General features: G+C 36.0%; 1 protein-coding gene across 12 annotated transcripts in view; it reads left to right on the top strand.

Annotated features, from left to right (window-relative positions):
* UGGT2 (UDP-glucose glycoprotein glucosyltransferase 2) overlaps nucleotides 1–12,631 on the top strand; it is a 238,444-nt gene that overhangs the window by 38,247 nt on the left and 187,566 nt on the right. For 10 of the 12 annotated variants that reach the window (XR_013533952.1, XM_078368500.1, XM_054243220.2 and 7 more), the window contains one exon: nucleotides 9,932–10,028. The exons of 1 other annotated variant lie outside the window; for it this stretch is intronic. Coding sequence is in view for 10 of the 11 variants with exons in the window: in XM_054243220.2 (XP_054099195.1) it covers nucleotides 9,932–10,028 (97 nt within the window). In the remaining variant the exon portion in view is untranslated. Of the gene's footprint in view, nucleotides 1–5,849; nucleotides 6,123–9,931; nucleotides 10,029–12,631 lie in introns of those variants that run through there. One more of the 12 variants, XM_017970033.5, reaches the window with a different exon arrangement.

The raw sequence follows: 12,631 nt of genomic DNA, 5'->3' as shown, positions 1-12,631 counted from the left end.
TTATTTCCTCTTTTCCTATTTGGATGCCTTTTATTTCTTTCTCTTGCCTGATTGCTCTGGCCAGGACTTTCAGTACTATGTTGAATAGAAGGGGTAATAAAGAACATGTTTAAGTTCCTTATGTATTCTGGTTATTAATCCCTTGTCAGATGGGTGTTTGTCAGGTATTCTCTCCCATTCTGTGGATTGACTCTTCATTGTGTTGTTTTCTTTGCTGTGTAGAAGCTATTTAGCTTGACGTTATCTTCATTTATCTATTTTTACTTTTGTTGCCTGTGCTTTTGAAGTCTCACACAAAAAGTTTTTGCACAGACCAATGGCCTGGAGCATTTCTTCAACATTTTTCTCTAGTCATTTCATTGTTTTGGGTCTTAAATATAAGTCTTTAATCCATTTTGATTTGATTTGTGTATGTGGTGAGAGATAGTGGTCTAGTTAGTTTCATTCTTCTGCATTATGGTTGTTCAGTTTTAATATTGAAAAGACTGTCCTTTCCCCAGTGTTTGATCTTGGCATGTTTGTCAAAAAAGAGTTGGTTCTAAATGTGTAGCTTTATGTCTGGGTTCTCTGTTCTATTGGTACCTTGTCTGAATATGAATTCTTCCAATCCATGAACATGGAATATCTTTCCATTTTTTGGTGTTCTCTTCAATTCCTTTCATCAGTGCTGTAGTGTTTTTTTTTTTTGTATTAATATAGATCTTTCACTTCTTTGATTAAATTAATTTCCTATTTTATATTATTTGTAACTATTATTAACTATTGTTTCTTTGTATTAATATAGATCTTTCACTTCTTTGGTTAAATTAATTCCTAGGTATTTTATATTATTTGTAACTATTATAACATTTTCAGAATGTTGTTTGCTCTTGGTGTATATAAATACTACTGAATTTTGTATATCTTGCAATTCTACTGAATTCATTTATTAGTTCAAACAGTTTTTTGGGGGAATCTTTAAGTTTTTCTAATATAAGATCATATTGTTTGCAAACAAGGCTAATTTGACTTCTTCTTTTTCCAATTTGGATGCCCTTTATTTATTTATCTTGCCTTATTACTCTGGCTAAGGCTTCTAGTATTATGTTGAATAAAAACAGTGAAAGGAACATTCTTGTCTTGTTCCAGATTTTAGAGAAATGGATTTCAATTGTTTCCTGTTTCCATATAATGTTAGCTGTGGATTTGTCATATATAGCCTTAATTATTTTGAGGTACATTCCTTCTATACCTAGTTTGTTGAGGGGTTTTGTCAGAAAGAGATGTTGAATTTTATCAAAGGCCCTTTCAGCACATATTCAAATTATCATGTGGTTTTTGTGTTCTTGGTTCTGTTAATATGGTGTATTACATTTATTGATTTGTGTATGTTGAACTATCCTGTATCCCTGGGATGAATCTCACTTGATCATGGTGCACAGTCTTTTCAAGGTGTTGCTGGATTCAGTTTGTTAATATGTTGAGGACTTTTACATCTGTGTTTATTGGTGATATTGGCATATAGTTTTCTTTTTGTGCTGTGTCCTTGTCTTGTTTTGATATCAGGGTAATGCTGGCCTCCTAGAATGAATTTGGAGGTGTTCTGTTCTAAGTTACAGAGCAGAGAGTTAGAGTTTCCAAGACTGGGTACAGCAATCCTGCCTTTCCGCTTTGTCTGTCCTCAGGCATATTTCTCCCTTTAGGCACAAATGATGCTTCCTGTGGGTTGAGGCAGGGTCAGGTCTCCTTGCAGAGAGATCCCCATGATAGTGGGGAAGCTGATGTTCACCCGAATCTCATTTTTTCTAGTGTAGAAACCTAAGAGGGAAATTTTTCATGTAGTTGTGCCGGGCAGGTTGCAGGGAGAAGCATCATAGATACGGAAGTCCAGTTTTCTTACTGTCTGCTCAGAGTTTCCTCACCTTCTCTGGAAAAGCTCCAGAAACTGTCTCATACTCATATTTGAGTTCTGGTATATTGCTGTTGACTGTCTTGCCACTGTATATTTGTTTTTTGTTTTCTACGAGGGGGAGTGAAGCCAACTCGTTTTACTGTCATTTTGGAATCTATGGACTGAGATCCTTGGGTTATTTAGAAGTGTTACTTACAAATATTGTGTGACATTCCACTTTTTGTTGTTATTGTTATTGATTTCTAGTTTACTTTTGCTATAGTTTGAGATTATAATTTTTATAATTTTTAAAAATTTGTGAAGGTTTTATGACTTAGAACATGATTTATTTTTGTGAATGTTCCGTATTCACTTGAAAGGAATGAGTATTCTTTCGTTGGGTAGAATGTTTTCTAGACATTAATTAGGTAATGTTGGCTTATAGATTATGTGTATTCTTATTGACTTTCTGCCTATTTGTTCTGTCAGTTTCCTTAAGAGGAATACTAATATCTCCAGCTATGAATGTAGATTTGCCTGTGTTCCTTTAGATCTGTCAGTTTTGTCTATGTTTTGAAGTACTGTGATTAATGCTTACATATTAGTATCATATGTCAATTATAGAATTGAGCCCTTTATCATTATGTAATTTATCTCTTTTTTTTGCGAGGGATCTCTCTCTGTTGCCCTGAATGGAGTACGGTGGTGCAATCATAGTTCACTGCTCCCTTGAACTCTTGGGCTCAAGTGCTCCTCCCACCTTAGCCTCACAAGCAGCTAGGACTACAGGTACACATCACCACACCCACCTTTTAAATTTTTGTAGAAACAAGATCTTGCTGTGTTGTCCTGGCTGGTCTCAAACTCCTGGCCTCAACTGATCCTTTCACCTCAGCCTCCCAAAGTGTGGGGATTACTGGCATGAGCCACCATACCCAGCATAGAGACATTTTGTCTCTCATATTTTCTGTTCTGAAGTCTATTTTGTCTGCCATTAATAAATCTATTCCTACTTTGTTTTGGTTAATGTTTGCATGATACCTTTTTATCTGTTTTGTTTTCTTTAACTTTTAACCTATTTATATATTTATTTGTAGGTGGGATTTTATAGGCAGCATATAATTAGATCTTGCTTTTTAAATTTAATCTGACAATCTCTACTATTAACCCATGAATTAGGAAATTCATATTTGAAGTGATTTGATATTGTTGGTTTAACAGTCTGTTACCTTGCTGTTTCTGTTGACTTTTATTTGTGCTTTATTTCTCTGTAATGTGTCTTTCTCTAGCTATCTATATGTTCTCTTTATCTTTGGTTTCAGGAATTTGAATATAAGATTTGTAGGTATTCTGTTTGATATTCTCTCAGATTTTTGAATGTGTAGGTGGGTGTCTTTCACTAATTTTGGAAAATTCTTGACTGTTTTTCCCTGATCACTGCCACCCCCATTTCCACTCTCTTCTTTTCCTCCTTTTGGGATTCTGATTATGTCTGTACTAGAACATGTGGTACTATCCCATGGCTCCTGAGTTCTTGTGTTGTTTGCTTTTTGGATTTTTTCCTTCCTTTCTCCACTACTTTTCTTCTTAAATTAAATTTGAATAATTTCTGTTGACGTGCCTTGTAGTTAACAATTCTTTCTTTGACTATGTCAGGTTTACCAGTGACTCTGTTGAAGGCCTTCTTGATTTCTGTTACTGTGCTTTTAATTTCTTTCATTGCCATTTGGCTGCTTCTTACAGTTTTTAATATGTGTATTGAATTAGCCTCTCTGATCATGCATATATTCTACTTTTTTCACTAGAGTATTTAACATGTTAATCATTGTTTTACATTCTCTCCTGCAAGTTCCAACTTCTTTTTTACTTCTGATTTTGAAATTGTTGATTAATTTGTCTCTTCAGACTTTTCTTCCCTTGACTTTTTGGACATCTTGTGATTTTTTTTGTTGTTGTTGAAAGCTGAACATTTTAAGTAGGAGCCTTGACATCCTACCTTTAGTGTAGGCCATGTCTTTCATGTATGCAGGATTGAGCTGTTCTGGTCAGGAGTTGGGTTGGGTTTCACGTTTGTGATCCACTTGGCTTTAGGTCTCCCCCTTTGCACAGCTCCCCAGAGAGAATGTGGGGAGCTTTCCCACCTGTATTTGAGTATTATCTTTATTCAACTCTTGTGAGATTGGCCTTGAGGTAGAGGCGAGGGGGCAAGTAAGGAAGAAGATATTCTCTCTGTTCTAATTAAGTTTCCTTTCTAGGCAGACTGAATTTGGGCCTCAACATTCCTGATCCTCTCTCAGAATGTTGGGCCTGGCAGGTAGGTATTCCTGCCCCTCCTTCAGACTAGGGCTTTCATCTATTCCATTTCTCCCATCTTCAGTGGACTTCCGCCCATGTGCTGTATAGCTACAATTTTGTTGCCCTGGCTTCTTAAGATTAAGGCCTTGGCTCTGTAGGGGAGATAGATCTGAAGTGGATTTCAGCAGTGATTTTCTTTCCTTCCTCCCTGTTAGCAGTAGAGTGGAAGCTTTCTCAGGACTTTCCCCAGTCTTCCCTGTGCAAGAGGGTTTCAGCCTTGCTATTCCTGGAGCTACCAAGAGCTTCCCACTCTCACATTAGCCCATATTTAGCCTTTAGCAAACTATAGACTTGTAGCTAAATATCTTTACCAGCTTCACTAGCCTTTGGTGATATCTGTCCCAGGTATTCTAATGTTCACCCTCCTACAGGTGCCTTTTTCTTCTGTTATCATTCTCAGTCCATCTGCTTTATTTTTGCTTCAGAAAATTTTCTAGTACAAAAAGCCTAAAAATAGTAAACATTTTGTACATACTACCCAGAGTTGACAGTTAACATTTTATTTTTTCTTCCAGTTTATTTTTTAATTAATAAAACTTTAAAAATAAAGTTGAAGTTTCTTTTGTTTTCCGTTATCAGTCTCATTCTCTACCCCAGCACCAGTCAGATTGTTCTTTTAAATAATAAAGTGCTCTCACTCCTAGAGATCTTCCTTCCGTAGATCTGGCATATTGGTTGGGAATATATAGCATATGATTCTGAGACTCTCTGATATCTGTCCACTGAAGAAGGAGAAAGATGAGACATTCTAGTTCCAAGAGAGAGGAGGTCTAACTAGGTGGCTCTTTAATAAGGATGTAATGCTTATAAAATTATTTTTCCTTGTTTTGAGATATAGAATAAATTATTAACTATAGTTACTCTATTGTGCTGCTCAACACTAGAGCCTATTCTACCTAACTGCATTTTTATACCCATTAACCCTCTATGAGTTCAAAAATTGGTATGTTCCTAACACAAAGAAAGAGCTAAAATGTTTGAGGTGATAGATATCCCAAGTACCCTGATTTGATCATTACATTTTGTATGTTCTATAAAATTATAACATATACCCCATAAATATGTGCAACCTTTCTGTATGCATAATAATTAAAAATTTAAAAATAAATTTGTTTTTTCCTTAGAGTTGCAGTGGTTCCATAGCTTTGCTGCTTACATTGGGAATACAAAATTTAAGTTTCTTAGTGCTGATTGAAGCTACCTTGTAACTTCTCAAAGCAGTAATGTATGATTGTAGAAGGATGAAGTATTTATGTAAGTTGCCAGTATTTATGAGGAAACTAGGTATTCTTTGAATTGGAAGTTTGTGAGGGGAATCTGTCATCTCTTCCTTCCTTCTTTCCTCCATGCATATTTATTAGTTGCTGTATCTGTGCCTGAATTGCTTTGTACCAAATCTGTTCAAAATGTAGTGGGTTAAGGCAATATTGACTTACTGTTTCTATTTATTCTGTAGTTTGACGGTTGGGACAGATTTTCTGCTGGTCTTGTTCATGCAGTGGGGGTCATTAGGTACTAGACTAGAGCTTGGGGATTTGAGTTATTCTGACAGACCTGTGTACAGTTCAGGTGTGATAACTGGAGTTTCTTGGTCTTTTCCATGTGGTCTTTCATCTTCCAATAGATTATGACTCTTCACATCATGATGGCTTAGGGTCCCAAAAAGAAAAGAACAGAACTTGCAATACATCTTAAGGCCTATGCCCAAGAACTCATACAGTGATACTTCTGCCACCTTATATTAATCAAAGCAAGTCACAAGCCAGCCAGATTCAAAAGAATGGAGGAATAGACTCAATTTCTTGGGAAGAAGTGGCAAGATCACCTTGCAAAGGAGACTTCACATGGAAAGGAGTTATTAATTTATGGTCTTTATAATGATCTCCAATAAATGCCTGTAAGTTGGGCACTGTGCTTAGTACTGATGATAGAAGATAAGTAGCTTATTTCAGTATCTTAATTTTGTTTCATGTATTTGGTAATTTATGATGCACAGTTCCTGTGCACTGGTATCAATCCCAGGGGAGGACTGTGAACTCCTTGCCAATACTGTGTACTGGTATCGATTCACTGGCATGAGTCTGGTGAGACAGAACACTCACGCAAGTTTAGTGAAGCAACTTTATTACTCACAGATAGGCAGCAAGGGACAACAGACACCTAAGGATTCATGCCAAACTGAACCCCCATTACTTAGGATAGCTGCCCAGGATGGATGGAGTCTCACGTGCACGTCCTTCATGTTGCACCACAGCTGAGGAACCCTGAAAGCCTGCTCTGCCCTGGATTTTATACCTTGGAGCAACTTGATGAGCTTTGCTAAAGCATTGTAAGACTTCCTGTTCTAGGAGGGATGGGAACAGAGCTTAGCTTTACTGGCCAATTTCTTCATATTTCTGGCATTTCCAGCGCATCATTCTACAGTTACTCTGAGAATTACAAGTGAGAAAACGAGGAAGAGTTGGGTTGCCAAGATCTTTCAGGGACTTGCCCTACAACAACATCATATAAAATGTATTTTTTCCTGAGCGTTCCTCACATTCTCAGTTTTAATTGTTCATTGTATAATTTTGAGGGGGTTATTGCTGTTTAGCAGAAGTGGAAAACTTTAAATATTCTTGAGTGTGTTGGCATATAGATATTTGCATAATCTATATAAAGATTATCTGTAAAGTGAAATATAAAGAGAAATTGTGGGTGTGTGTACAATTTGTAAATGATTACATACTTAAGTCATTAATTCCATAAATATTTGAATGCCTCTGTGCCAAGCATTGTTCATGTAGCAGTGAATAAGAGAGAAACATTCCTTATTCCCAGAGAACTTCAATTTTAGTGGCAAGAGATGTAACATAACAGATTTATGTTAAATGTGATGAAAGTGTTTTCAAAAAAACTAAATATAAAAGAGGATAGAGAGTCATGGGTCTAGAGTGTGCACTCAAAACATTTTATATTGTCTAATTCTCTTATACCAGTAATTCTCAATTTTTCCCAACTACTTTGCTAAAAGGATGGATATATTCCCATCAATAGCAGTAGTACCTTAAGACTACTTCTATGATTCTCTATCAGGTAAGGCAGAGATGAGAGGCAAATGAGAATAGGAATGGGAGTGGGAGATACAAGTACAGTTCACCCTTAAACCTATGGGTTAGACAAACTGACCCCTCACATTGTTAAAACAAATCCATGTATAACTTTTGACTCCACCAAAATTTAAGTACGAATAGCCTTTTGACTGAATGCCTTACTGATAACACGTCAATTAACACATATTTTTTATGCCACATGTATTATATTCTGTAATTACAATAAAGTGAGCTAGATAAGTAATGTTATTAAGAAAGTCATAAGGAAGAGAAAATATATTTTCATTAAATAGAAGTGGGTCATCATAAAGGTCTTTATCCTTGTAGTCATATTGAGTAGGCCGAGGAGGAAATGGAAGAGGAGAGGTTGAACTTGCTGTCTCAGGTGACAAGGTGGGAGAAAAATCTACTTATAAGTAAACCTGTGCAGTTTAAACTCTTGTTGTTGTTAATTGCACATGTTTGTCTTTTTAAAATGTTCTCCCAAGTGATTCTAACATCCCCCTGGGGAGCTATGCCTATCTATTGAGAGTCTGTCTCAAGTTGTTCTTTAGAGAAAGTGACCATTAAGTATGCTTGTGTGAAATCATATTAACTATCTCATTTAGTAATATCAAACTATAGCCTTATATTTAATGAATGGCATCTTGTATGTTCAAAATATAATGTAAATCTAGTCAACATGTAATTCTAATAAAAATAGAAGTATTTATGTTACATTTTTAACATATGCCTTTTTGTGGGGGAAAGAAGTAGTAGAAAAACAAAAGTTGTTTTTTTTTAACCTATTGATTTGGTAGTTTGGTTTGCAAATCCAAACTTACTAAACTACAATTCAAAATTTATATCAATACATTTTCAAAAGAGGAAAGTAAATATGAATTTAAGAAACATTTTTATTACTGAAGAGCTAATAACTTTCCAGAACTGATAATGTAAATTGGTTATGCAAAATTACATTTATTTTATGAACTGTAACAAGATATGAAGCCTTATAGTTTAAATTCACTTAGCCACCAACTGATTGGTCTTTTGAGTAGATATTCAAAATGTAGTTTTAAATTGAGCTTTTATGAAATAGAAAACTCTAAAAAATGTTCAACATTGTTAGATTACTAGAGTTATAAATAACCCAGTTTCTACATGCTGTCTTTCATATATAACATGGGCCTGAGAAATAAGCAAATTAAACTTTAGTGTAGGTAGCAATGTTAACTACTTGTCTGCAAATCTGAAGCTAATTTTTACATATTTTTATTTAGAAATAGAACAGCCAAAAGAACAGTCACTCTGGCCATATGCATATCATTACAGCTTGGTAGAAAGTTCAGGGAGGAAAGACGAGAATACAAAGAATAATGCACAACTAAAGTTCTCCTTCCCTCCAATCTGTATCTTTTCCTCCATCATGCAGAACTGCCCCTGTGTAAACCTCAATTAAGCAAAGACACATAGCATTTTCCAGGGAGTTTGCTGAGCCCTAGGTTAAAGTGATTTTCTAACCCCTTGAGATATACCGAATGATAATGGCTGCAGTACAACCGACAAGAATTTTAGTCAGGAAGCTGGAACAATTGTAAAATTACTATATTGGTCAGGTGTGGTGACTCACGCCTGTAATCCGAGCACTTCCGGAGGCCAAGGCAGGTGGATCACAAGGTCAGGAGTTCGAGACCAGCCTGACCAACATGTTGAAAGCCGTCTCTACTAAAATAGCTGGGCGTGGTGGCACACGCCTGTAATCCCAGCTACTCAGGAGGTTGAGGCAGGAGAATTGCTTGAACCTCTGGGAGTCAGAGGTTCCAGTGAGCCAAGATCACGCCACTGCACTGCAGCCGGGGCAACAAAGTGAGACTCCGTCTCAACCCAAAACAAAACATAAAACTATTATGTGTGTTCATCCAGGTCACTTCCTTTTGAATAAAATATGGTGACTTCTCTTGCTTGATCAGGTAATCTCTAGGAGTACATTTAATATTTGCCTTTTATAGAAAGAACAAAATTAAAGGTACTAAAATTCTGTTCATAAACGTTTTGGACAACTCTGTTTTAGTCAACTGTACCCCCTTACTGCAAGAACAGATATTAATTTGTGGCATTTGGTATATTTTAATCATTGAGAAATAAAACTCTAATCAGGTATTTCACGGCACTAAATTTTTTTTTTGTCGTCTTTGCCACTACTTTCCAGTATTTGCTTTTGGCAATACTGTAGTTGTCCTGTGTCTAGACAACCAGCAAGTGAATAGCGTTTTTGGTTTGGCAAATCTTTTGGGGGTCCCCAAAAAGGAGAACAGTTTTGTTGAAACTTGTCTGTATTGGATCCTCTGTTCATGGTATAACAGAAAAAGATCAGATATTTTTCATTTTAGTTGTAAAATTAAAGAAAAATAAAGCAGTAGTCATGACAAAGTTTTTACAAAATAGTCATTAACCAAATTCTAGTTCCTTGATAGACTAGAGAGAGTGTAAACAACCCCCAAATATTTCACAGTGATTAAAAGCCTTCAATATTAGTCATTTACCCTTATGTCGAAATACATCGTGACTGACTTTAAAACAAGATGTTTGACTAAGTATTTTCTCTTTTTATAAAATAAATGTGTTTGAACAGAAACCAAGCTCACGGAAAATGTACTTATCTGGGTATGGTGTGGAGCTAGCAATTAAGAGTACAGAATACAAAGCACTGGATGATACCCAAGTTAAAAGTAAGTTTTCTGTTTCAGTACTTGAGTAGAATGAAAAGTTGGAGTCTTTAACATACTTTGGTTTTTAAAAAATTTGATGAGTATAATCCTACATATGTTCATTTGAGGCTAGAGGTGGGATGGACATGTTCTTATTTAATTTGGAATTAAATTTCAAGGTGAAAGAAATGTATTTAATGTTACTTGTTATCAAAATTTATTTCAAAATATGAAATAGTATGTTATTTTGCTTACACCCGATGGGTTCCCAACCATTGCAGTACCATATAACAATTGATGGTATATGTAAGGTACACTGCAGCAATAGATGAGGCTGATTCTTGCTAGAGGTGACTGGCATAGGCATTTGGGTCTGGCCCATGTAAGGATGTTTTGTCTGAAATATTTATAATTAAATTAGGATGGTAGGTTTTTTTTTTTCTTTCCTGAAGCAGGATGAGAGAGGCCTGTGAATTGTTTAGATGAGGTAGATTCATTAGGTTTGTGATCTACCAATCAATATCTATCTGTATTCCATGAACTAAATGTATGCTGCAGATGAAGAGACTCTGGAGACTTAACTGAAGAAGTTCTCAGAATACTTACGGAAGCTGTTTATTACCTGGTTCATGTGAAATTTATTTATGCTTGATTCTTGGCTAAGAATTTTAAGTTTATTCTTTTGTATGCACTCGGATGAGGCTCCTGCTTCAATTTTGTTTTTCATATAGAGGCCCTGCCTTGATCTGAGACCTCTCTCTAACTCTTCCAACTGAATGTGCTTCAAATAAAAATCTGTATTACTGTAATTTAAATATTTTTGGTTAAAGAGTTACTGAAAAAGTATAGTAAAAATAATACTCCTATTTTATATATTTCTGTATAGCTTATGTTTAGCTCTACAATGCTTTATAATTTAGTATCTTATAATCACAATAGTAATTTAAGGCATTTTTAGCTATTCTTTTGCTTGTAATGTCGTCTGTATTATGCACTGCATTCTGTCACCAACCTTTTACGCACACATGGAATATCTCTTCGCCTGTCAATTCTAGTTGCCACTCCTTAGAGCAGTTCTCCTTTTTTCTCTCTGTATACATGTATCAGACTGTCAACTAGCCATTTCTCTTATCTTTGGTCTTCAGTGCCCTCAATCTCACCACCCCTCAAAACAGATTTATCCAGTACTTTCCAAATGAACTTCCGGTGATGAAAATTTGACTGTGATTCTGCTGGTTAAATCCTTTAGTGGCTCCCTGAACCTCTCTCATAAATTCAGGTGTAAGAATATAGCAAACAAAGCTTTTCACAGTCGGATTTTTTTTTCTGTATTTTTGCTCTCCTTCAGCCCTCTCTTCTTTGCCTCCTCTTGTCTGCAACACTGAACTATTTACTGTTTAGAATAGTTTTCTGTTCCCTGGATGCCTTTATGCATGAGCTCCATGGGAAGTCTTTATGACCTCTCCTACTTTCATCTCTTAGCATCTACTATTCCTTCTGCCTACCACTGTCTTGGCTTCTTTCATTTTGTTTATAGACTTCACATCTTTTAAGACTCAAATATATCGGTCTGTGCCTCTGAGATGGCTGCCTATCTTGCTGCTCTATTAGAGAATGCTCTTCTCCTTTCTATATCCCATATCTTTCTGTGCCTTCTTTTAGAAAAGTTTACACACTCTACTGAAGTTGTCTGTGTATTTGTCTCTCTCCTTGTCTGCCAAGCATGGTTTATTATCTGTTGTGTCTCTGTTGTTCCTGGTGTCTATCCTGTCAGAGACACCTCATAGTGAGCAGTCAGTAAATGTTCGCCCAGTGAATGAATGAACAAACAAAAGGAAAAGGCAAACTAGATCAAATGATCAGGGTTGTTTTTACTTATGGTCCTAGAGATCCAGAGCTTTGGAAAAGTAAGAAGGGTGAGCATAATTGCTGAGCTCTAATTTATTCTGATACAGAGCCACTCCACACACTGTAAAAGATCACAGTCCTTATAATCCTAAAGCACCTTCACATATTCTAGCAACCACACTGTATGATAATTGTTTGGTAAGTAAGGGAGAGGGAAAATGACTATAAAATATTATATCTTTATTCTTTGGGGCCATGAGTTTTGGTGTCTTTGTAAAGATTCCTTGATTATCTTTAAAGGTGGTGGAAATACACAGGAACTTACATTTAAACTTAAACTTAGGATTTGGATCTCCTGTCTCACTTAAAAGCTAAACCCAGCATTTGTTGCAGGACCTTTGGCTTACCATTTCTGATTATAAAATAGAACCTGACTTTTAACTAATCTATAAAGCACTTTATTATGGTTGCTAAGTATTTAATCAATCCAAGCGTGTTTAAAAAGAAAGCTCACACTCAGGAATGTAAGCCTGTACACATGCATATATACATATTAATCTGGTCCATGAAGGAAAAACAAGGTAAAACAAGTGGAATTTCATTTCATTGTAAGTTCTATTTTTTTTTGTTTTTCTTTGAGAGAGAATCTCACTCTGTCCCCCAGGCTGGAGTGCAGTGGCACGATCTTGGCCCACTGCAACCTCCACCTCCCAGGCTCAAGCCATTCTGACTCAGCCTCCCAAGTAGCTGGGACTACATCCACCACATCTGGCTAA

This window comes from Callithrix jacchus, chromosome 1, assembly GCF_049354715.1.
Source record: "Callithrix jacchus isolate 240 chromosome 1, calJac240_pri, whole genome shotgun sequence".
Taxonomy (NCBI): Eukaryota; Metazoa; Chordata; class Mammalia; order Primates; family Cebidae; genus Callithrix; species Callithrix jacchus.
Note: the sequence above shows the minus strand (reverse complement) of the source record. Positions and strands in the feature narration are given on the sequence as shown.